This window comes from Leucoraja erinacea, chromosome 34, assembly GCF_028641065.1.
Source record: "Leucoraja erinacea ecotype New England chromosome 34, Leri_hhj_1, whole genome shotgun sequence".
NCBI classification, from domain to species: Eukaryota; Metazoa; Chordata; class Chondrichthyes; order Rajiformes; family Rajidae; genus Leucoraja; species Leucoraja erinaceus.
The window spans coordinates 12,140,543-12,167,033 of NC_073410.1; the positions used below are offsets into that span (position 1 = coordinate 12,140,543).

A 26,491-nucleotide genomic window follows, 5' to 3' on the forward strand; every position below is an offset into this window, starting at 1 on the left:
GTATAGGAGTATGAAAAAACACTCCTCCAGATTCAGGGACACTTTCTTCCCAGCTGTTATCAGGCGACTGAACTATCCAACCAACAACTAGAGAGCAGAACTGTGCTACTCTCCACCTCATTGGAGACCCTTGGACTACCTTTGGTCGGACTTTATCTTGCACTAAACGTTACTCACGTTATTCACCTTATCGTGTATCTGTACACTGTGGATGGTTCGATTATAATCATGCATTGTCTTTCCGCTGACTCCGTATCATAAGTCAACCAAATAGATACCGACCTGTACCAGCAAACCCAAACATTTAGTTTTACTCGGCGATAAAGAACAGTGCATGAACTGGACTATGTTCGAGAGTAAACAGGTCGTGTTTATCATGTTATTTAAAAGCAATCATGACAGATATTCAAACCGATGAATAGTTGGGTGTGGCCACTCCGTTTTGTGCTTGAGTAAGTTTACATCCTACAACACAAGAATCTAAATATGTATCGTGGCAAATAAAGTGAGGTGGGGCCGGTACAGATATTGTGCAAAATTAATTCTCCAAACTGAAATAATTATACATTGAATGTCGCTTTATCAACGGCATAACCAATTACTGTTTCTCTAAGTTAACAAAAATCCAAAAAGCAGAAACTTATAACCACAGATGTTCCATGCGGTATACATTTAATCCATTGCCAAATCAAACCAATTATCCTACAGCTTTGATAACATGGGCATCTTTTTTGCAATTAATGTCTTTTATTAGCCTAAATAAATTCAAATGGTGCGGATTTTTAATATTTAAGACTGTTTCTCCCGACTACTGTAACACTGTTCCAAGCCTGGGAGAGTAGTTCACCCTCAAATGAAGTGACTCCAGTTTCTTAAGGAAGGCACCCCCTGGCACCTTCTGATCAGACTGCCGGCGAGCCCATACAATCCCTTCAGTTTTAATTCACACCTCAATTGTGAGATGTCATGTGTCGCGATAGATGGTGGCGCTCTCTAAAAAATTCATTACATATCGGGCATGTCAACTTGTCTTCCCTCCTTCTCTTGTTCAAGAAGTCAGTTGCGTATTCCTTTTTATGATGCGATCTCATGTGAAACACCAGGTCCGAGGTCATCCGAAAGGATGCGTTGCACTTAGCGCACCAGTTCTGGGCTGAAACCCCAAAGGACGTGTAGGACGGTGGAAGGAGAGTCAGCGAGGACGTGGATTGGAGTTGTACGCCGACCGGTTTAGGCCACATGTCAGTGCTGTATAAACGTGGGCTGTTGTTTGTAACACTTGCGTGCAGTATGTGAGAATTGCCCAGATCAGTCCTGAGAGACTTGGAGCCCAGCAGATTGGCGGGGCCCGGGAGGTGACTAGTGGCGATTGAATCGGATAAATCCCCCGAGCTTTCGGCAGCGGCATGCAGTGCATGAGCAAGAAGCAGAGGCGCCCCTTCCCCGCTTCGTCTGCTCGGCTGACAGAACGCACTCTTCTGATCCTCTCTGGCACCAGATGGCAAAACCGAAGAGAAGGCGCTCCCAGTGGAGCTGAGCACCAGCTCTGTCCTTGCCTTCCTGGTCAAATCAGGGGCACGGTCTTTAACATTTCCCTCTGATTTGGCAGCTTCGGCCCTTTCACGCGGTCGACGGACCTCGGTGAATGCGCTTGTTTTATGTTCAGACGAATCCCTCTTCAATAGAAACTTGTCCGAATTAAGTTTCCAAACGGAAACTGCGAAAGCCGGGAAAACACTTGGTTCGTCTTTAGAAACGCCGCTCTGCACGCACACCAGGTTATTTGTTTTCTCCAACAAGACGGTGTTCCTGCTTTTGTTCTCCTCTGGCCCATCCTGTTTCCGCTTGCTGGGGTGTTTCTCGGAGGAAGGTCGCCCCTCGTCCTGCGACGCTGATTTTTTCTTGGAGTGCTCCAGATCATGGGCTATCCTGTGGAAGTTGGTCACTCTGGTCTTCTCTCTCACCTCCAAGCTCCTGGGAGTCTCCTTCCAAAGGCTATCGTGACCAAACCCCAGGGCCCGAAAATCTCGCCAGAGATAATCCTTCCTCTTCGCGCATAAGAATCGAACATGGGCCAGATATGGATTTTCATACTTCAGTTCCTGATCACAGTCCGCGCATCTGAAGGCTACCGCAAACAATAAAATATAATTAATATCTCGTTCTCGCTGCAGCAATATTCATTTACCGGTGACGTAAAACGGTGCATCTATAATTCGCCTTTTAAACCCCACAAACCATGCTAAAGCATTCCATGGCTAATTTTGAAGTGTGTGGGCATTGTTGTAACGTGAGACTCTGCACAAGACAAATATTCCACTAATAGCAATAGGGAAATGGACAGACTCTGGTACATTTTGTAATGTTAGCTAATGAATAGACATCACTCCTCCAGGAAGAACACTTTTCTTAAAAAAATATACAATGACCATTTTAGTGTTAATGGTGAGCTCAGATCCAAAAGCTCATTGAAAACTGCGCTAGATTCTTACTCCTGTGACTGCAGTTTCTTAAGGAAGGCACCCCCTGTGACAAACTCTCGGTCTTAGGGCTGAAAAGACCAAATGAATTCAATAGAATCTGAGATTTTTTGTTTCTATAGCTATTCTTCAATGTTACTATTCTATCAAAACTGGTGGCATTTGCTGTATGTTCAGTTGGTAGATTTGAGATCCAAACACTGGGGCTTATTTTTTAGCTATAGCATAACTGAATATTCTATATAATGCACAAAAGGACACACAGTGCTGGAGTAACTCATCGGGTCTGCATCTCTGGAGAACGTGGATGGGTGACAGTTCGTGTCTGAAGAAGGGTTTCAACCGAAACGTCACCTATCCATGTGACCCATCCTGCAGAGTTACTCCAGTGCTTTATGTACTTTGTTTTGCTGTTGGCACCTAATTTCAATAGCAATTAAGTTAAAAAAAAACATTACACAGTGGGGATGGTAACACAGACATTTAAGCGCGGTTTCACTCTGAGCTAAACGGGATGTGTACTAGCTGCCAACCCTTGCGCATTAATAATAAGGATACGGCGCGTTTCAAGTGGAACTTAAATGATGTTGCAGACACCAGTCTATCCAGGAGCACCGTGTGTGCTGCGAGGTGGGAGAGAGTAGAGTACTTATTATTAAATACATTTAAAATCATTGCCTCTTCAGGTCATAGAATCATAAGAAGGGTTTCGGCCCGAAACGTTGCCTATTTCCTTCGCTGCTGCACCCGCTGAGTTTCTCCAGCATATCTGTGTACCATAAAATAATAGAGCGTGGAAACAGGCCCTTCGTTCTAACTTACCCACGCCGACCAACATGTCCCAACCATCTGCTTTTGCCCCACATCCCTCTAAACCTACCCTATTGATGCGCCTGTCCAAATGTTTCGTAAAAGTTGTCATGATTGTACCTGCCTCAACTGCCTCCTGCGGCAGCTCGTCAGACTTTTCGCGAGCGCCCTCGTGTTTAACAATGTTATCCAAATATACTCATTTATGAATGAGAAGTCTCATTACATAAAACGAATACTAAAGATGAATATATATGAAAACACCTTGAAATATGGCGAGGTGTTGCCCAATGACGCGGGCAAGAGAACGTCTGTTGGTGACGCGTCTCCTCTAACCTTCCTACTCATGGACTACATCCCAAACGTCAGGCCATCAAACACTACAGGATATTTTCAAAATAAATCTCAGATGAGGTGTGTAGAAAGTAACTGCAGATGCTGATTTAAACCGAAGTTAGACACAACAAGCTGGAGTAACTCAGCGGGAAGGCAGCATCTCTGGATAGAAGAAATGGGTGGCGTTTCGAGTCGAGACCCTTCTTCAGACTGTGTCTATCCTCTGGGTATCGATTATGGGCGGTTTAATTTCGCTTTTTCATTTTGTGCATATATTTTTTGACCAATGAGTGCTATATTATGTAGGAAGGAACTGCAGATGCTGGTTTACACCGGAGATAGACACAACATGCTGGAGTAACTCAGCGGGGCAGGCAGCGTCTCTGGATAGAAGGAATGGGTGACAAGTTTTCAGACAGCGAGTCAAGGAAAAGGGAAATGAGAGATATGGGTCAGGTGTGAAAACGAGACATGAAAGGGGTCGAAAATCAGGAAAATGTAGAATAGATCATTGTTTTCGTGGGGAAGTTGACAACGAAGCTTACAAAGTATAATTTCGTCAGGAGCACAGTCAGACTGATCGGAAAATTAGGATGGGGGGGGGAGTGGTGGAGAGAGAGGGAAAACAAGGGTTACTTGAAGTTAGAAAAGTCTATATTCATGAAGGAACTGCAGATGCTGGTTTAAACCAAAGGCAGACACAAAATGCTGGATTAATTTATCGGCAGTATCTCTGGAGAGACAATAGACAATAAGTGCAGGAGTAGGCCATTTGGCCCTTCGAGCCAGCACCGCCATTCAATGTGATCATGGCTGATTATTCCCAATCAGTACCCCGTTCTTGCCTTCTCCCCATATCCCCATATCCCCTGACTCCGCTATTTTTAAGAGCCCTATCTAGCTCGCTCTTGAAAGCATCCAGAGAACATGCCCTCTGAGCCCTAGAGGCAGAGAATTCCACAGACCCACCACTCTCTGTGAGAAAAAGTGCTTCCTCGTCTCCTTTCTAAATGGCTTACTCCTTATTCTTAAACTGTGGCCCCTGGTTCTGGACTCCCCCAATATCGAGAGAAACCCATTCCCTCTCTCCAGAGATGTTGCCTGTCCCGCTGAGTTACTCCAGCATTTTATGTCTATCTGAAGCCAATATTCAAACCACTTTATGTATTATTTTGTGATAAATCAACTTATTTTGGGACTTCTCAGAACTCAAACATGTTTAAGGCAGTGGCGGTACACTGCGTTGCATTTTCTTTCACTTTTGGCTACTGGTGTCCAAACGTTTAGGGTGGTGTCAAAGTTACTCACTATTCGAGCCAGTGCGGGGTGTGATGTCGGTGAAGCCGAGGAGCGTGGACAGCTCCTGGTCGTACCACACGAAGAGTTCCTCATCCCTCCCGATTCTCCGCGTGGAGCGATAGTACAGTTGTCCGTTCTTCAAGTAAGCCTCCAAGTTTTGTTCCTTGTTATTGCTGGCCGCTTGTACCAGTCGCAACCAAGACAATCCATCCGTCGAGCTATTCAACGCAGTCGCATCCACCTGCCCAGAATATATATTTTTAATTTAACTTGAATAAAGGGTTGGAGTCTGTGAAGACTTCAGATTTTTTACGACGCAAATTTCATGCTGCTGTGAAATTAATTCAAATTTGATTCTTAATTGTTTCCGACACCTCCAATATGCAATCCAATCTTCAATGGATATCCATTATAATTATTGCTTTTCTTTTTTAAAAAAATGATTTGATCTTATCAATTTCAAATAAATAATTTAAAAATCTTACTTTTTGGAAGAAATGTTAATTCGTCTAGTTGGGTTGTGGTTTGATGACTCTTCACGTGTCGTAATCAATGAGCTCGCAAATGGAAACGTTTAAGACTACTATGGTCGAGGGTGAGAGGGTTCTTACCCGAAAAACGTAGGGCACACTTCTCCGGTCTGAAGATTTCAAGGCAATGAAAGCGATAGTGTCGTAAAATGTGTTCTGGAGGATGCAGGGGCCGAAGACTGCGTCTTCAGGGACCTCCCGGGTAATGTGCACACTTGTTAATATGTCAGTGAAGTGGTGATGCAGAAACCTGTTGTCACCTGCCCATAATCCCTTAGAAAACGGGAAATATTCCATAATTCACCTGCGATGTACAAGATAAAATAGGTTAATTCCTCGGATTTCGCGGTACAAGTGAAATTATCCATTAGAGTTGCTTATGTGGGTGAAAGTTTGGTAACATCCATCATGCACTTGTTCGCATCGAACTATTAATTAGAACGAGGATCTAATCCAAAGGCCACATCCATGCGTTTTATTATGCAACTAATTTTACGACAAATCAGTACCGTTATTACAATCTGCAAAAGGGCAGGAGGGTACATTTTGTAATCTTGACCCAAAAACAAATTTATACAATCATTCAAGCTATGGCAGGTTAACTCCGAGTTTCCCAGAAATATATCAATATCATATTTCCAATCAATAACGCGTGTTGGGTTGCCGCGATTTTTAATGCATCCAGATTTAATTTATTCTCTTCCCAACTTCCACCAATCGTCACCTCAGAAATGTAACCTTATGTGAATCGTGGCTGCAAAATTACTTTAAAATGTGTTCAAATTGTGGGCTACTGAATTTGAACAAAAAAAGGTAATGACATATAAAATTGAATCAAGTCTTGTGCAAATCATCCCGTGTGATTACGATGTATCTAAATATAAAGCAATATTTTAAATAGAGGCGAAGACTGTAAATTATGTGCACGCTGGTTGAATCTTCTTAAAATTAAAAATATGTTAATTTCAGGAATTGGGATTAGAGAAACGTCAGCGTTTGATTGTTTCAACGCTACGTTGACAAGGTAAATGCTAAATGCAATTGAAAATACATTATTTAGTCGCGCAAGAATGTTAAGCATCTTGCATCCTGTAAAACAAAACGCTCGTTGCATTTATTGCACCACGTTGTACTTCAGATAATGTATGCCTGCGGAAAGAGGGGGCCCAATGCCGAGCAAACATAATAAAGTTATCAATCATTTTCATTCTTGTTACTGTAATTGCAGACGATATGATTGTACCTAACCTTCCTTGGAATTGCGACTATTACGCTCATCAGGCGAGGCGATGTTGATAATTTGTGACAATTCTGAGCGACTCTTTTATTATGTGGAACGATTTCTAGATTTTTTTTAATCATCACTATTGTATTGGAGCCGAGACCTAAATTAAATGCGTAAACTAATGAACTGAGAGATCGTACTGGATGGATACATCCATAGCATTCGTCAAAGCGAGTGGCATAGTTTAGCGAAGATATAATAGATATATAAAATATAACATAAACCGAAGAGCGTATATCATCCCGAGCGTATAATTATTTTTATCGGGATTGCTACGCCGTCTTGGTCTTCGCTTCAGTCAGAAAGCTAATCGACTGTGCTGTTAACGTTCTTCACTTCTGACTCCCAACAGTACAACAGTACAAAGCAGGTCTATTCAATTCGGATCGCACCTCTGTTCTCGCTGCTCAGTGTGAAAAAAAACTTCTCGGCTCTCACTGAGCGTAGTGACACTTGGAAGCATGATACCGTATTTTACTGTTCATTCAACCCTCTCCTTTCCTCCCAGCGTGCCTTTTATTTCACAATACCAAGTGACACGCGTGCAAAATCAATTTGACACGAAGATGCAAGCATCAACATAATTGTTTTCAGTATACATCCGAGGATACTTCAGACTGTTGGAAGCAATCTAAATATAAATATTTCCCACTCAATAGCCGACGTTTTCAAAGCCAAATTTAGGGATAAGAACTTATTGCTAAGTTATTAGGTTGCTTTCAGCATTTAAGCCGTGTTGTGGTTGGCACTGTTTGGTGCATCTTCGCCGTGATCTGATTGAAACTGGCAAAGCGACTGGTCTAAATGCTGACAAAAGTCGAAGCGATCTGGGTGAATGCGTTTCTCTCTCCCTTTCTTTCTACCCCCCCCCCCCCCCCCCCCCCCCCTCTCTCTCTCTCTCTCTCTCTTTCTCGTCCATTGTGTTTGAGAGGAAAGTCAAGGGATTGTTCATTTGATGCATATCAGCTCAGTGAGACTGATCCCCATTGTCTGTCCATCTGCCTGCCTGTTAGTTCCGGCCTTTCTTTTCCACCATCACCAGTAATGATCATGTTTAGAATCAACGGCGATCATTAGTTACCGCTCGGATTGTTTGGAATGATTTAAATATAGATATTTAAAAATATTTGTAAACAGCAGTTGCGTGTTACGAATTGATATTCAAGACAAATGTAGCTCTTAATCTTGGCGGAATAATCGCGATTTAACCATATCAAACTCTACATTATTAGAATGGTCGCTGGTCTATTAAATATATTTGATTAAATAAACAAGCCAGCGATTAAAAGAAGCATCTAAACATTTTGATAGTTTGCTATCCTCAACATTATTTAGTTTAATCTTAGATTCAACCCTTTAAAACATGACTGTTGATCAGAACGGAAAGGTTCATCAGAATAATTCAGCCATGTACAGTGATATAAGATACCTAAAGACAGTAGGAATCCACAGACACAAGCCTACTTTTCATTTACCAATGCCAGTCGATGGTTCTTTGGAATCGATTCTTCAATTTCCCCTTCAGGTAGAAGCTTCTTTGGTCGCAGCGATTTCTATTGATTCCTGAAAGTGAGAGTGACGCTGGTGAGCGCTGCGTTGAAATGACAGTTTGCTCCGCTGTAAAAGACACTTTCCTTTGCAAGATCATTTGTTCAGTGAAGCGTGCCAAGCAATCCCTGGGCTCTTCCGCTTGCATGCACCCTCAATTGGCACTTTCATTGGTGGTTTATGTGGAGCAACCCTATTAATGAAAGCATGGTAACCAACAATTGCAGTGCATTAAAGCAATATTTGATAGCTTTATGCACAATATTTTCTGTAATACATGGAATCTGTTTGCATGTCATTTACAACGACTGAATATGATAATATCTATTTGGGTCGCTTAAAGCACCCGATGGAAGGTCAGATGTTAAATGCTACATATTTATGGCAAATCCTTGTCTTGAGCTAAATATTATAATGCTCCAAACGATGGTAGCGATTATGAGTCAGGAATAATAACTTTATCTTAGTTGATTCATTTGAGGACGAAGAAACGAAGCGCGTAGAGCGTTTTGCTGCACAACGTGCATTAAAAGTAACATTTGAAATTAGTCCGAAATAATCGTGATCCTATACAGATTCATATCTTCCGATTTTCTTCGCTTAGTAAAATATGTTTTCTGAACATTTAAGTTATATTATTGTTTTCGACAACTCAATTTTAAATCTATTGGTCAGTGAAAGATAGAAGTTTTATTTATATCATTGGTTTTAGTGGGTGATCATCGGACAAAGCTGAATTCAATTTTACAACATGCATTTTGAGAAGCGATAAACAGCTTAGGAGTCTGATGTGCATTTTTGACAAGTGATGTTGCTGGGATCATTCACGAGCATTTCCTTCTGTACTAATATTTTTTTTTAAATAGCGGATTGTTGCATTGACAAAGATTAATACTACCAGATAAAATTTCATTTAATGCTCATCGTAAAATGCTGGGGCTGTTTGACATTCACAAGAATTTTCTATCCAGGAGATTTAATAAGAACATTCGTTGAACAAGATACAACTCCACGTAACGCACTAATCACCTTGGGAAACACCACCACTTGTTTGAGGGAAACGTTATATTTTAAAATTGCTTTAAAATTATTTATTGTTCGCACAATTACTACAATTCTCGTCCAAACAAGCTCAGGGCGAATTGAAGTTCCCGAAATCGGTTACATTTCTCATCGCGTTTATGTGTAATGTAGTAGGCTAATTCTGTCAAAATCGCACAATCTGCCGTGAAGCTGTCGTATCAATTAAAGGGACATTTTTCCTATCAACATTTTATGTAATCGGCACGCCAGAAACTCTCACTTTCAACCTTTCGTGATGATTTACAAAATACAATAGATTATCTTTCAACTCACCTGAAATCAAGATGTCACAGTGAACATTTTTAATCGACTGTTAAACTATTCACTGCAGGTAATGTCTATCATTCGTTAAAATGTTGCTTAAAGTGATTTTTAATGCAATTGGCCATTAGGATAAACTACATTCTTGGTTCTTTCTTTCCACGAATCGATCATTTAATTTTGCATTAAAAACTAATCTGATTGCATTTAATTGGTACATACTCGAAATAGCTACTCCGCGACAAGCAGCTCTGGTCGACTTTCTACCTCGTTCCATATAATAATCAACTGCGGCATGCTTATGTAAAAAGCTTCCATAATGGCCACATATCTTGTCACAATCAAAAATGCCTGCAGTTCAAAGAGCAACGTCACTTTTGAAAGATGTCGTTCCAAATAAAGGCGTGTCAACGCCTGACAGAAAATTCCTATGAACATTTTGACATCTGAAATAACCAGCCCTTTTGATTAATGTTTATGGTGTGGTTGTATGGCGATGATGAATATATACTCCGTCTGACCGACAATGCAATTCTATAAGGTGTGTAGGAAAGAACTGCAGATGCTGGTTTAAATCGAAGGTAGACACAAAATGCTGGAGTAACTCAGCGGGATATGCAGCATCTCTGGAGAGAAGGAATGTGTGACATTTCGGGTCGAGACCTTTCTTCAGTCTGACGAAGGGAGACACAAAATGCTGGAGTAACTATGTCTGAAGAAGGGTCTCGACCCGAAACGTCACCCATTCCTTCTCTCCAGAGATGCTACCTGTCCCGCTGAGTTACTCCAACGTGTTGTGTCTAGTCCAATTGTATAAGTTGCTTTACATTTAAAAGCGAAATGCGGAAAAATGTTCACAATGGCGCATAAAAAATTAACACGTTGGCAACGGCAAAGTAAATCAGATCTTCTATGGGATTGGAATTTCAATGACTGATCATAAGATGACCGTTACACACACATCGAAGCAACTGAATACTTCTAAACAAAATACTACCAGTTTGAAGTTCAGTCTCTCAATTCACTAAAATAGACACAAAAAGCTGGAGTAACTAAGCGGTTCAGAGCTGATTTTCAATCTCGTGCGCAAGTGTGAATTTATGTACACATTTCATAACCGCCTTGTCCTTCAGCAAGATCGCTGATATGATTTTGTTTGTTATTACGACGAATTGGATGCATCTGTAGTGTTTTAACATATTTATAGAATGATCACAAAACACACAATTTGCGTTTCAAAGTAAAGATATGCCTAATGTCCATTCTGGCATTATCCTGGATAATATAACTGACAGTTGTTCATTTATATTACGATGTAAATTCTGATCAGTTTCTTTTAAATTAAAATGACAGAGTAATTCGCGTTGCAACGTTCTAACTATTCAGGAATCCGTTATGCCTGATAATTTACCAATTTACTTGTGGTTGAAAATGCTGAAAGTTTGATTTAGGTTATCCCATTTTTGGAAAACAATATCTTGATAATGTTTCAGTTGGAAACCGGGGCAACAGACTGAATGGAACTGCATTTAATTTACTCAATGCAAAGATGCAGCGATCCTTTAGATTTGGCGTGAGCTATCGCAAACGTTTCAAAAGTAACACGTCATATATGAGTCTGTAGCTGTAACCCGTTGTTATAATTCTGTTTTGCATGAATTATCGTCAGGTGCCCCGGGAAGGAACTGATCAGATAGCATTTTGAAAATCTACTCGAGTACACAAATATAAATTCAGCTTTAAGTCACAGCGGTGTGGGGGGGCGGTATCATCGTGTGGATATACCATGTCTATGTCTTCCAGGCTGATGCAAAGATAACTATCTTTATTGGGTATAATTGAAAACAACAATACTTTTTCACGAAAACATTTTGTACCACTATCTCCCAAACGCCCTCTTACTAACGAGTATTCTGCATATTTTTGGAAATATCATAGCGCCTTCACCCTAGCGTCTTGAGGTTAGAAAACCAGCTTCATGATTGATCATGAATTATTATATTCACAACACTGCAATCCAGCCTTATGCATTAAAAAACGCGCGTCCTACTCAATTAATGAACGTGAAGATTAAAGATGATAACTCTGTGAAATTAAAAAAATGATGTGATTGATGAAAGACTAAAGAGGGTTAGGAAAGTGCAAGTTTGCTAAATTGTTACAAATCTCACCGTGATATGAGATGAAAATAAAATATAGGCTAGGAAGAACAATTGATGGGACCTTATACACTGAGTGTACGAAATCACACGGCACCGAAGATCATTCGGCCCATTATGACTGTGTTTTCCTGTGACAGACATTCATTTTACTCCATCTCCGCCTTTCAACATTTTCCGACGCCCAATTACCTATTGAACTCTCTTTGAAAATTATTATCGATCACAGAAAGCTGTCCTGCCCCTTGCATTGACAACGTTTAAGACATCATCTCCACGTTTAAGAAACAGGTACATGGATCGGATGTTTTGAAAAAAGTGGGCCAAACGCAGTCATGTGGGACTTGTTTAGATGGGGCATGTTGGTCGGAATGGGCAAGTTGGGCCGAGCGGCGCTGCATGACTCTACAGCCAGTGTAGATTATATCAGTTATTTGAATGCCAGTGCAAGGAACGGACGTAGACTGGACCCAAACTGCAATGGGCAATCCACTAGTTTTACTGCAGCCTTTCGTCAGCAGAAGGGGGTGGTCCCAGGATACAATCCACTGGTTGCTACCGCAGTGAAGGGGGACGGGTGGGGGAGCTGCAATGCACTGCTTGGCCAGTGCAGGGAATGAACCAACGCGGATCGCAGGCTAAACTGCAACGAGTTAGTCATACAACATGGAAATAGGCCCTTCGGCCAAACTCGTCTATGCCGACCTAGATACCCCATCTCAGCTAGTCCCATTTGCCTGCGTTTGGCCCATATCCCTCTAAACCTATCCTATCCATTTACCAGTTAAATCCTGTTATAGTACCTGCCTCAACGACGTCCTCGGGCAGCACATTCCATATACTCATCACCCTCTGTGTGAAAACGTTGCCCTTCAGGTTGCTATTAAATCTTTCCTCGCTCACCTTTAACCTCTGTGCCCCTGTTCATGAACCTGCTACTCTGAGTAAAGACTCTGCGTATTCACCCTATCTATTCCATTCATGATCTTGTACACCTCTATAAGATCACCCCTCAGCTTCCTGCACTCCAAGGCATAAAGTCCGTCTGCCCAACCTCCATCTACAGTTCAGGCCCTCGAATCTTGGCAACATCCTCGTAAATGGCAACACCCTTGTAAAAAAATGTCATGAAAGGAAGGGGAAAATGTTGTCCCCAGTTGAGACGGTTGAGTTTGCGAGTGGAGGAAGCTGACCGGACTGGTCTCATGCTGGAGAACCTTGACTGCCAGCGCAAGAAATTGAATGGGCTGATCCCACGCTGGGGTGCACTGGGTCCCTGTGTTTGGAACGGGACAGGTCTGATTCCAGGCTGTAATACACATCGGCGCTAAAGCAATGAATGGGGCGGGTGTTGGCCGGAGGTGGAATGCACTGGGTGCCAGTGCAGGAAGCCGATGGCAGGCTGGGGTGCACTGTCTCCCAGTGCAGGGCGCTGATCCCAGGCTGGGGTGCACTGGCTGCCAGTGCAGGGCTCTGATCCCAGGCTGGAGTCCACTGGCTGCCAGTGTAGAGAGCGGGACGGGTCTGATTCCAGGCTGTAATACACTCGGCGCTAAATCAATGAATGGGGCGGGTGTTGGCCGGAGGTGGAATGCACTGGGTGCCAGTGCAGGAAGCCGATGGCAGACTGGGGTGCACTGTCTCCCAGTGCCGGGCACTGATCCCAGACTGGGGTGCACTGTCTCCCAGTGCAGGGCGCTGATCCCAGGCTGGGATGCACTGGCTGCCAGTGCAGGGCGCTGATCCCAGGCTGGGGTGCACTGGCTGCCAGTGCAGGGCGCTGATCCCAGGCTGGAGTCCACTGGTTGCCAGTGCAGGGCGCTGATCCCAGACTGGGGTGCACTGTCTCCCAGCTGCCAGTGCAGGGCCAGTGCAGGGCGCTGATCCCAGACTGGGGTGCACTGGCTGCCAGTGCAGGGCGCTGATCCCAGGCTGGAGTCCACTGGCTGCCAGTGCAGGGCGCTGATCCCAGACTGGGGTGCACTGGCTGCCAGTGCAGGGCGCTGATCCCAGACTGGGGTGCACTGTCTCCCAGTGCAGGGCGCTGATCCCAGGCTGGGGTGCACTGTCTCCCAGTGCAGGGAGCTGATCCCAGACTGGGGTGCACTGTCTCCCAGTGCAGGGAGCTGATCCCAGACTGGGGTGCACTGGCTGCCAGTGCAGAGCGCTGATCCCAGGCTGGAGTCCACTGGCTGCCAGTGTAGAGAGCGGGACGGGTCTGATCCCAGGCTGGGGTGCACCGGCTGCCAGTGTAGAGAGCGGGACGGGTCTGATCCCAGGCTGTCTACAGCGAGCAGCTGGCGCCTCTGCAATGGGCTGAGCAAACGTCAGTCTGACCGCAGGGCAATCTCGGGCTGACGCGCTGCTCCGCAAAACGCCAATGTTAGGGGGTGGAGGGGAAGCAAAGTCATTCGTTGGGATTTTGTTTTTGCAGCCAGCAGCAGAAAAGCCGTGGGGCTGCAGACCGACCGCGCGGGGGGGAGGAGAGAGAGTCCAGGTGCGGAAAATGGCGAGGTGTGGAGCGGCGCTGTTGCTGCTGCTGGCGGTGGCCATCGTCCGCTGCTCCCCCGCCGCCGGCCCCGAGGATGGAGCCGGGGAACAGCCGTCCTGTCACGGGGCGTTCGACCTGTACTTTGTGTTGGACAAGTAAGTGCGGGCGGGGGGGGGGGGGGGGGGGCCGCCGCGCTTTGTGCTCGGTCCGTGCCGCCCAGCGGCTCTGTGTGTGTGTGTGTGTGTGTGGGGGGGGGGGGGGGGGGGGAGCAACAAGTCCTGGCGCCCGCCGGCTGCTCCCCGCGCCAACTGCTGCTGCCCCCCCCCCCCCCCAACGGCTCCCCCGCCGCGCGGAGCCAATTGTTGCCCCCCCCCCCCCCCCCTCAACGACCAACGGCCGCTTCACGCGCGCGGCGGCCGACTCAGCCCCTGGGCGCACGCGCATGGGTGACACGCGGAGCGACCGTTGGCCGTTGACCGTTGGAGGGGAGGGGGGGGGGGGCAACAATTGGCCCTTCGCGCGGCACTGGTTGTGGAACACTGGCACTGGGTATAAAACACTGGCACTGGGTATAAAACACTGGCACCGGGTATAAAACACTGGCGCTGGGTATAAAACACTGGCACCGGGTATAAAACACTGGCACTGGGTATAAAACACTGGCGCTGGGTAAAAACACTGGCACCGGGGTATAAAACACTGGCGCTGGGTATAAAACACTGGCACTGGGTATAAAACACTGGCGCTGGGTATAAAACACTGGCGCTGGGTATAAAACACTGGCGCTGGTATAAAACACTGGCGCTGGGTATAAAACACTGGCGCTGGGTATAAAACACTGGCACTGGGTATAAAACACTGGCACTGGGTATAAAACACTGGCACTGGGTATAAAACACTGGCACTGGGTATAAAACACTGGCGCTGGGTATAAAACACTGGCACTGGGTATAAAACACTGGCACTGGATATAAAACACTGGCGCTGGGTATAAAACACTGGCGCTGGGTAGAGAGCAAACACTGGCGCTGGGTATGGAACACGGGGATTGTGTGTATGGAACACTGGCGCTGGGTATGGAACACTGGCGCTGGGTATGGAACACTGGGATTGTGTATGGAACACTGGCGCTAGGTATGGAACACTGGGACTGGGTATGGAACACTGGCGCTGGGTATGGAACACTGGCGCTGGGTATGGAACACTGGGATTGTGTATGGAACACTGGCGCTAGGTATGGAACACTGGCGCTGGGTATGGAACACTGGCGCTGGGTATGGAACACTGGCGCTGGGTATGGAACACTGGGATTGTGTATGGAACACTGGCACTAGGTATGGAACACTGGCGCTGGGTATGGAACACTGGGATTGTGTATGGAACACTGGCACTGGCGCTGGGTATGGAACACTGGGATTGTGTATGGAACACTGGCGCTGGGTATGGAACACTGGCGCTGGGTATGGAACACTGGCGCTGGGTATGGAACACTGGGATTGTGTATGGAACACTGGCGCTGGGTGTGGAACACTGGGATTGTGTATGGAACACTGGCGCTGGGTATAAAACACTGGCACTGGGTATAAAGCACTGGCGCTGGGTATGGAACACTGGGATTGTGTATGAAACACTGGTATTGGGTGTGAAGCGCACGTTGGGTGTGAAATAATGGGAGTGAAATATTTTCACTGGGTTTGAGACCGGCACCAGGTTTGAGCTATTGGCACAGGGTGTGAAACACTGATGCTAGGTGTGAAATACTGATGCAGGGTGTGAAGCACTAGCACCAGGGGAGAAACACTTACACCAGGTTTGATGCACTGGGTGTGAAACATAGCCACTGTGTGTGAAACAGCAACTGGGTGTGGAACACTGGTGCTGGGCATGAAACACTGGCACTGGGTGAAATACACTGGTGCTGAGTGAGATCCACTGGCACTGAACGTGAGCCATGTGTGCTGGGGAATGAGCTTTGGGATTGGGTGAAAAACAAGGTATTTGGTATGAAACAAATGCAGAGAGTAGGAAACACGGGCACTGGTGGAAGTACCGGCACTGGGTGGGGAATACTGGCGCTGAGCAAGAATCGCTGCCACTGGATCGGAAACACCAGCATAGGGTGAGAATCTCTGGCATTGGATGAAAACCACTGGCACTGACAGAATATCTGCCACTGGATGAGAGACGCTGGCACTGGGTGAGAATCTCTGGCACTGAGTGAGAAGCAGTTCACATAATGATTGGTAAGAAAGACCATTAATTAAGAGTTATTGACCGTGGGTGAGCGAAATAACCAGAGATACTTGTGCTGAGTGAGACATAGATCCAGTTTCTGAGCTGTTGCCACGAGATGAGAACCACTAACAAATGTAGAGAGGGCGCCATTGAGAAAAGGCATTATAAACATGGTTACGATAGCGGCTTAATGAGAAATGCTGTAAATCCATGAGAGGTACAGAATCTGTGTGAAAAACATGGGCAGAGACTGAGATTGTGGCAACGTGAGAAAAATATAACCAGTTCGGAGAGTTACTTGCAGTGCATAAGAAAAGAAACATGAGAGATTGAGATACTGGCACTAGCTGAAAACTTTACCAGTGACTGAGATGTACTGGCACTGTGTGAAACATCTCCAGTAACTGAGACATGCATTGGGGGAGCAGAAGCACCAGTAGCTGAAATATAAATGTTGAGTGAATGAGGAACACTGACAGAGTCTCAGAAGCTTTCAGTGAGTGAGAAGCAATGTTGGCGAATGAAACTATGACAATATAAAAGAGGCACCGCTAATGGCTGAGAAATACAGGGCGAGAAAGATCATTTGCACATGACAAATCCACTGGCACAGGCCCAACAAGTCAGTTATGATTACATTAAACTTTTATTTTTATAACAGTGCCTCTATCTCTCATCCACTGGCAATTTTTCTCATCCGCTCCCAGTCTCTCTCAACACTGAAGCGACACTCACTCGCTGGTGTTATTCTTCATTATAATATCTCTCAGCCATTGGTGTTCCTCACTCCCAAAGTTAGTATCTTCCATTCCACTGGAAATGTTTCCCATTCAGTACTAGTGCCTCTTCTCTATTGTTGGATTTTCTCAACCACCCAGTAACATCTCAGTCACTGGCAGCGCCTCTCACTCAATGCCAGTACCTCTGTCACTGCAGGTATAACTCACTGCCTGTATATCACCCAGTGCCAGTGTTTCTGCCTAATCCAAGTATGTTTCAATAATTCTTCATTGCCTTTTATCTTGTACTAGTGAGCGAAATAACACAAGGAATAAATAAAAAAAAAACTGGGAGTGCATGAGAAATATTACACTGGGTGAGAAATGCCAGTTTTGGATCAGAGATGCATGGAGTGACACTGGATGAATGGTGATAGAGGACACTTTGAGGAGATAGACACAAAATGCTGGAGTTACTAAGCGGAACAGACAGCACCTCTGGAGAAAAGGAATGGATGACATTTCGGGTCGTCTCTCCAGAGATGCAGCCTGTTCCGCTGAGTTAATCCAGCATTTTGTGTCTATCTTTGGTTTAAACCAGCATCTGCAGTTCCTTCACACACAGTACTTTGAGGAGTATTGTTAGTGAATAAGACGTCACCACAATGGGGACACTCAGCAAGGTAGGAGAGACCATCAGTACAGGGCAATTACTGAGCAGTGATTTGCCGTCACAGGATAAAGGATGTAATCATTATGGTACTTTATTAGCCAAGTTTGTTTTGCTGGTTTAAGTACTGGTGCTTAAGTTAAAAATCGTGGCTTGGAAAAAGAACTATTATTGCTGAAGTGTTGAGGCGCGGTTTCTGGGGAGAAAAGGAATGACATTTGATGCCAAAGCTACTGCAAATGAAGAAGGTAGATACAAAAGCTGGAGAAACTCAGCAGGTGAGGCAGCATCTATGGAGCGAAGGAATAGGTGACATTTCGGGTCGAGACCCTTCTTCAGACTGAAATTAAGACAAATCACTATGACAATAGTTGGGAGATGAGCTTGCGTTAATGCAAGTTTCAGGTGTTGGTTGAGGAAAAACTCAATGAGATTGACGATGGTAGGTGATAAGATTAAACCTGATAAGTAAACCTAGGTCTGTGTAGGCAATGCCAATGATTTAAAGAGGACTAGATGAAGGACAGTTAAATATTAATTGGATAAGAATGTCTTACCGAGGGTGAAATGCATTTGGATTGGAGCCGCTGAGATATGGTGAAAGGTTGGCATAAATGAGAGATACACAGAAGGAGACTGGCACTGATAGTGATCTCCTGGTACAGAGTGATGAATTGTCCAGTTATGAGCGAGGAGCATTGACTCCGGAAAAACATAATTGGCACTGGTACAAAACCTAAAACACACGAGCCAGAATTTCTGGAAGTCAATAAAAGTTCCAATAATCCAAGGCAATAAATGTTTTGGTAATCCACGGCTGAAAAACTGGCTCTGAATATGTCACATCCTGACAGATCTTCTGAAGTTATACCTGTAGTTAATTTACAGCACTTACTCCCATCTCTGTTCAGAAAGTCGACAATCAGGTTTTGACATGCACCTAAACTGGAGTGGTAATCTTCCAATTCACTGCAGGCTTATCCCCAGAGTGCTTGCACTGGCACAATAAGCTTTCCCCAGAGCTCAGCATTCCAGCACTAACTTCCCTTCCCCTGCATAGTTACAAACAACCACCCCCCACCTCATAATTCCTACCAGAGCTTGCAATGCACCTGGAGTGCTGGAAGGTAGGCAGATGCCTTGTTCCTCTGCAGCATCTATCAAATTTACACACATATTTTTTATGTGGAACAGGGTCTGAAAGACAGCATTTTTTTCTCTTTGATCACATTTTATCACTCATCTAATCAAGCCCAGTCTTGTCCTAATCTAACATCTGAATAAGCAAACTTGCAGCATGGGCTGCTGAAAATTATTCAGGTGCAGGTAACCTCACTAAAATCATTGAAAAGTAGAGATTGAATTCAGGCACTTCTTTGTCTGCTTGTCTACCTACCTGGTGTATTGAGAATTTAATCAGTACAACATTTGTATTGCTTTTACGGCTTACCGCCTATCATTTGGTTTCCACTGCTTCATTAATTTCTTCTATAGGATCATTTTCCCCTCCGTTGCATTATCCCAGCATGTGTTGAGTCTCTGGGCTTCTTAGGGACATACAATTACAATTACAGGTACAATTACAGTACTATGTTAAGTTAAAGTAACTTCACACTATTCTGTGATGCTGTTGACCACTGGAAAAGTCTGGCAGTGATGAGGCTGAGGGCAGTTCATCACCAACTGCATAGGTAATTGACGGGGCAAATTTGGCCACATGATCAGAAAATCCCTACACTATGCTGTGTTAGCTGAGAGCTGATCTCTTATCTAATCAACTGAGATCTGAACTCCCATAGAAGACAAAGATTGGGACCATATTAGAATATGGTCCCCATTGGACCATGGTCCAAATATATACCATGAGCAAATGCAAGTAGTTCATCCAATAATAAAACAAAGCAATTCCTTTACATTGAGAGTAAGTGTCTTTTTTGTCTTGATAGAATAAAATAGAATTTGAGTTTCACTGTACCTTAATTGGTACACGTGACAAGAAACTGACATTGAACCTTTGGATAACAAGAACAATGAGAGGCCTACATTTAACTAGAAAGGCATTAGCACTAAGGTGAAAGACTGGCACTCAATGAAAGACTCAGGAATCTGTTGTTGTTTTTCATTATCAATGAGATCAAAAAACATAGTGGGAGCGGCATGACTGAGAGGCACCAGCATTAAATAGTGGCATTGAAGACGAGTACAAAGACAGTGAGATGTTAGCATCGGATATTTCACTTGTACCGAGTGAAAAATGCTGGAATAATAATTGCCGCTGTTATTAGGTAAGAGATCTAATTACGCAAGGACAAATTCATTGACCTGAGGAAAGAGAATCACAACACTGAATGAAAGATACTAGATTTTGGTGACATTGAAAGTATAGTGATATGAAATCAGTGAATGTTTCTCGCTCAAATGGACTTTCTGAATAAGAATTATAGTGTGAAAATTCAGACACTGTTACTGAATAAGCAACTGTGCCATGAGCACAGGATGAAAAATATTCGTACTAATATTGAATAAGATGATCACTTGTCTAAGTGAGAAAAGCAGTAAGTGAATGGTTCAACTATGACTTTGAATGTGTATCTTGTACATCTCTTTATGTGAGCAGGAAAAAGTGGCCCCAATTCTTTGGCAACACCACACAAACCCATAACCTCTGACAACTGGGGAAAAGGTTCAGAACCACAAACTCATCAGAATGCCACTATGTTCCTCTTCAAGTCAAGCATGATTCTAACTTTTATTTTTTGCTGAGTTTAGGTACTTTAATTCCCTGTCCAGTAGCATTTGGAGAATACCATAATCAGCAAAACTGTAGTTATTAAAGAAGTGCTTCACCACCACTTCCTCCTCAGAAGCACATGTGGATAAAGACAGTAGATTTGCCAGCGATTTTCACATAAACTATTTTTTTTTTTAACTGACTGAGAAAAGCAACAAGGGTGGAAACTCCAAGTTAGTAAACTAATAATGAATGATTGAATTTAACATCAGGTGGGAGACAACATGGACTTGGTGAAGGATACTGAGTGGGGAGACGTTCTGTATCTGAGTGATCTCAGCTGTGTGAGAAAGTGAGTGAAAATCCCTCTCTCTGCCCCTCCCCTATCCTAGTCATCCTGCGTCCACTGTTTGCGTTCATACGTCCCTTCATTATCACCTTTTCCACAGCCAGCAATGAACCATTTCCTTGGTCATTGGTGTCAGCTCTAATATGTTCATCACCTTTTCATTCCTCTAGTTTCCCTCTCCTTTGACGCTCAGTATGAAGAAGGGTCGCGACCTGAAACGTCACCTATTCCATTTCTCCAGAGATGCTGCCTGACCCGCTGAGTTACTCCAGCATTTTGAGTCTATCTTATTTGGAGAATCATGGTACTGAAAAGATAAATGACATGAATTTAAACTGCATATTATCACACCTTTCAGAAACATCTCAAAATGCTTTGTGTTTATGTAATTACTTTGCGAAATCGTCATTACTCTCAGCAAGCAAATAAAAAAACTGAAATAAAATCCAAGCTTGTTTGGATTTCATCAAGGCAATTTGACATGCCTCTGGACTACTGGATTGGGGCTTATCTTAAAATGTGTTCCACAGGCTTAACTATAGGCAACAAGCAGTGTTGCCCTGAGATGTTGCTGCGATTATGCATTCTTATTCTGGAGTGAATTCAGACCCCCTGCATAACTGTGAGGTATTGTTCACAAGTTACAGTAGAATTAGGCCATTCGGCCCAACGAGTCTACTCCGCCATTCAATCATCTCTGCCTTTTAATCCTATTTTCCTGCTTTTTTCCATAACCCTTGAAACCGTTCTAATCAAGAATTTGTCTGCCTTAAAAACATCAACTGACTTGGCCTCCTCCACAGCCCTCCGTGGCAATGAGTTCCTCAGATTAACTACCCTCTGACGAAAGAAGTTCCTCCTCACCTCCTTTCTAAAAGAGCGCTATTTAATTCCGAGGCTATGATCTCTGGTCTTAGACTCTCCCATCAGTGGAAACATCATTTCCACATCCACTCTATCTATGCCTTTCATTATTCTGTAAGTTTCATTGCCATTGGGAGAGCTGCAATAACATTCAGTGAATGTATGAAACAGTGAAAGAGTTGATAATGAGACTGACTCTGGTATTGTATGTATCCACAAGGAACAAACCCTGGCATTTGCACAGTGTGAGAGAGGGTGAAACTACATATTAAGAAAGGGCTACTGATAATATATGAGAGGCACATTTTGCTACTGGAACTGCTGTTAAGAACGATTGATACCCCCAATAATAAGAGTATAATATTGTATGAAATTAGCCTGGTACCGAGTGGTAGAGAAACAAACATTGTGAGCGGACAAAATGTCAGAGGGACGCTAAAACAGCTTAGCTTATCTGGATCTCAAATTTAATTCTTAAAATTAAAAATAAGTTAAAACAAAAATATTATAATTTTCAATTTTGTAGACAATTGATGACATGAAGAAAGTACAGGAAAATGCCTGTGGTGAATAAAACACAGTAATTGTCAACCCAAAACCTCACCCATTCCTTCTCTCCAGAGATGCTGCCTGTCCCGCTGAGTTACTACAGCATTTTGTGTCTATTTACAGTAATTTATTAAATGAATAGAATTTGATTTTGTTGACATAGTTTGTCTGAAACGTTAACTGTCTGAAACAGTCAGAAATTAACAACTTGCTATGTTTTCCAGCAGTTTTTGTTTGTGGAATTATATATACCAGATTGTTTACTAGTATATGGGAGAATCAAACCCAGCATGTTGAGACATTTTATGTACATTTATGGCATAGTTAATGAATCCCCTGTGAGAAAGTAGGTTGAGTTCAGCAACAGGCTATGAAAAACTGGCCACTTTGAACCTGTGTTTCTTGGAAACTGCCAGGCAGTACAAAGAAAGGATTCACTGAACTCACATCTCTTTCCCCAGCCTGACCATTTTCTCTAGTCATATCCTGCTTGGTTGGTGGATATTTTAGAAATTACAGAAGTTGTAATTTAAATCAAAGAACTTAGCGGTTTCACTTTTAAACATACATAACATTGATATTCATTGAAATAATTCATTGAGTACATGATTTTATTACGTTTCACTTGTTAGATTACAAGGGCAAAGTTCTTGAAATCAAGGTTCAGCTCGTCTCCTAGTAAAGAGACTTGTGGAAACTTCCCGAACAAGAGGGAGGAACAGTTCCACCAAATTCCTGCTGCTTTCAGCAATTATTAAGTAGCAGAGTTCCTGTCCACTTTTTAGAAGGCAATTACCACTGGGGAACGGACCCTGTCTTTATTATTTGCTTCAGTGAAAACTGCTAAAGTGGCTCAGTTGTAACCAGCCAGACCTGTGGAAGACAGCATGCACAGGGGTGTTGCACTGTAGACTCTACATGGCTAAATGTGACCTACAGTAGAGTGACTAGTGTATGAGGTGAACACTGGTTGCGTGAGCCGAAGGGCCTGTTTCCATGCTGTATCTCTAAAGTCTAAAGAATGCAACATTACACGGGCAATGTGCCATATTGGCCTTAGTCCTCCAGGAAAATAAATGCCAAAATTGCTAAAGAGTAACTACTGTTAGAATGTGAGAGGGGTGAATTTCTACAATGTTGCAGCAGCAGATCAAGACAAATCCAGAGGAAATTCACTCCCATATTTCTATGTTGGGTGAGATTGAAATCAGACATTTATAGTGGTTGCTTTTAGTTAGTTGATTTACTAATTGTATGTTTTGATTAGCAAATTTGGAGCATTGTCATAACCCTGTTATTGGCCAGAATGTACCTCAGCTTGCATGGAAGGAAATCCGTAGAAATAGAATATTTCTGCAAACATGACAAACCTTGCCGATTCTAAAGTTCTTAAGTTTGTTATGACCATTTACTATTTATCTAATTTGACAATATTTGATTATTTTGTGCAAATATGTAAAATAACAAAAATAAATCAATTGAATTTATTAAATCAATGATAATATATTTGTCAACACGTCATGAGGCGGTAGTAAACCTTCAAACCTTTTCCTGCTAAAAAAAGTACATTCATAAAGATGGAGCATTTTACTGTCAAAATAGGTTATGAGTAAATTATTCTGGCGATAGTGAATGCATGATTCAGTGCAAAAGCCTGGGAGATGTTGTCTAAGCATGGAAATGTAAAGATAATGAAAAAATGTTTACTCTCTGTGTGGTTCTTAGTATCTGTGTGGTTAGTATCTTTCCCCATGTGTGTCTATTTTACAGCACAAATATTTTTTTCTGTTGATTTTTTTAAACATATTCATGTTCGGTCTGGTTTTTCATTCTTTCAGAAATAGAAACTTCAGGTCTTAGACTTCTTTTGTAAGCATGGGTCACATTCAGCAAAACCAGCTACACAAAGTTAACCTTTGTTAGATATTTTCAGGAAGGAAAGGTTTGACATGTATGTGCTCAGGCTGAGAGATATGCAAAGATATAGGCATGCAGTAGTCGACGGCTAAGAATTGGATCTTTAGTTGCTGATGGTTTTGGAGTTCATATGAACTGAATTTCAATAGTCAATAGTCAATAGTCTATTTAATTGTCATTTGGACCCCTGGAGTTCCAAATGAAATGCCGTTTCTGCAGCCATACATTACACACAAATAGACCCCAGACACAACATAATTACATTTTACATAAACATCCATCACATAGCTGTGATGGAAGGCCAAAAAAACTTATCTCTCCACTGCACTCTCCCCCCCCCCCCCCCCCGATGTCAGAGTCAAAGCCCCCGGCTGGCGATGGCGATTGTCCCGCGGCCATTAAAGCCACGCCGGGTGGTGCGAGGTCGCACACCGGGTCTTGATGTTGGAGCCCCCGGTGTGCGCTCGCAGAGTCCCGCGGCCATTCCAAGCCGCGCGGGGCAGTGGTGTTAGGCCCCGCTCCAGGAGCTCTTCAACCCCGCAACTCGGGCGGGAGAAGTCGCCGTTGCAGGAGCCCTGAAAAGCGGTCTCCCTCCAGGGATCCGCGGGCTCCCGGTGCCGCCGTCCACAGACCCGCAGCAGCAGCCTCCGCATCAGCAGCAGCAGCGGCAGCAGCAGCAGCAGCTCCTCCACCGCTCCACCCCCGCTCCGGTCCCGCTCCAGTCTCTGCCACGCTCCGCGACGGTGAGGTGCGTCGGCACCCGAGCCCCCGGCTTCTTCCTCTTGGAGGCCGCTCCTCGTTGCGGCCCCAACGACAACTGAGACCCGACGAGAAAAGGTCGGGTCTCCAGTGCAGGGAGAGATTCAAATGTTTCCCCCCCCCCCCCTCCCACCCCACCCCCGCCCCCCCCCACACACACACCCCAACATAAATAACAAAAAACTACATAAAAACACAGATAAAAAATAATAAAAACGCGGACAGGCTGCAGAGGCCGCTGCTGACCAGAGTCGCGCCGCCTACCGGATTTTGTGAACTTCTCTGGAAAACCTTGTTCCATGATAAAGATCACAAGGATTCAAGCCCATACCCTGAATCGGTTCGATCAAAATTGACCTTTGACCTCAAGCATATTCCTGCCCAATCACCATAACCTCAGAATCACTTAATGTCCAAAAACCTATTAATCTCAGCGTTGAATATAAGCATTACATTCACAGCCCTCTGAGATGGAGAATTGTAGTTACTGTAAAAATAAAGTTATCCTCCACTTGACCCTAAATGACATTCTCTATCTGGCGGCGATAGTCCTTAGTTATAGACTCTTCCACTGGACAGCCTCTCATCATTTAGTCTCTCCAAGGATATAGTATGTCTCAATAAGACAGAAACATACATGAATACATTTCACATGTGACTTCTTTATGGCTGCATTTAATCATTTTCTTGTCCACTCTTCAATTCTTTTACAGGTTTTATTATTGAGTGCTTAGCTTAGTGGACAACTCAATAATAATCTAATCTGAAGAAGGGTCTCAACCCGTAACGTTAGCCATTCTCTCCAGAGATGTTGCCTGTCCCGCTGAGTTACTCCAACATTTTGTGTGTATCTTCGGTTTAAAACAGCATCTGCAGTTCCTCCCTACTCAGTAATCTGAAACATTTCTGTTGAAGGAATAAAACCATTTGTCACATGGTGAGCTGAAGTATGATGATTTTGTGAAGAGGCTTGAGTGGGGCACAAATAGTGGCTTGGACCTCAGAATAACATATAATGGAACCAAATCCTCTTACCTACTGCCTGTGCAGATTATTGAGCACCTATCAAGTGAAGTTTGATTTAACAAGCTGTTTGTGAATGATCCACAACAACAGACATAGTGAAAGATTAGTCTTTATCCTATACAGTGGTTGCAAAAGTTTTCATACCCCTTGAACTTTTCCACATTTTGTCACGTTACAACCACAAACGTAAATGTATTGGTCGGGAACAAAAAGCAGATGCCCCAGCTTGTAGGTCAAGATACTCATTTATTATCAGTACATTCTCAGTGAGGTCATCAATGAAGAAAGAAGTTGGATTACTTCATTATCAATCTTTTGCATTGTGAACCTGCTTTTCTCTAATGTGTTGGAATTGTGGTTTCACAAAGATAATGTCATGGCTAGTTGCTA

General features: G+C 43.7%; 2 protein-coding genes across 2 annotated transcripts in view; one reads left to right on the forward strand and one right to left on the reverse strand.

Annotated features, from left to right (window-relative positions):
- Positions 1 to 336: 336 nt before the first annotated feature.
- On the reverse strand, positions 337 to 8,393 carry prdm8 (PR domain containing 8). The gene is made up of 4 exons (XM_055661837.1): positions 8,216 to 8,393; positions 5,537 to 5,759; positions 4,935 to 5,166; positions 337 to 2,128 (listed from the first exon to the last, which is right to left on the reverse strand). Exons 2-4 carry the CDS (start codon positions 5,750 to 5,752, stop codon positions 951 to 953), a joined length of 1,626 nt encoding a protein of 541 aa, XP_055517812.1. The 5' UTR covers positions 5,753 to 5,759; positions 8,216 to 8,393; the 3' UTR covers positions 337 to 950.
- A 5,661-nt stretch (positions 8,394 to 14,054) lies between these two features.
- Positions 14,055 to 26,491, forward strand: part of antxr1c (ANTXR cell adhesion molecule 1c) — a 65,599-nt gene continuing 53,162 nt past the window's right edge. The window contains exon 1 of the mRNA XM_055661839.1: positions 14,055 to 14,437. Coding sequence (XP_055517814.1) covers positions 14,172 to 14,437 — 266 coding nt within the window. The 5' untranslated portion in view covers positions 14,055 to 14,171. The remainder of the gene's footprint in view (positions 14,438 to 26,491) is intronic.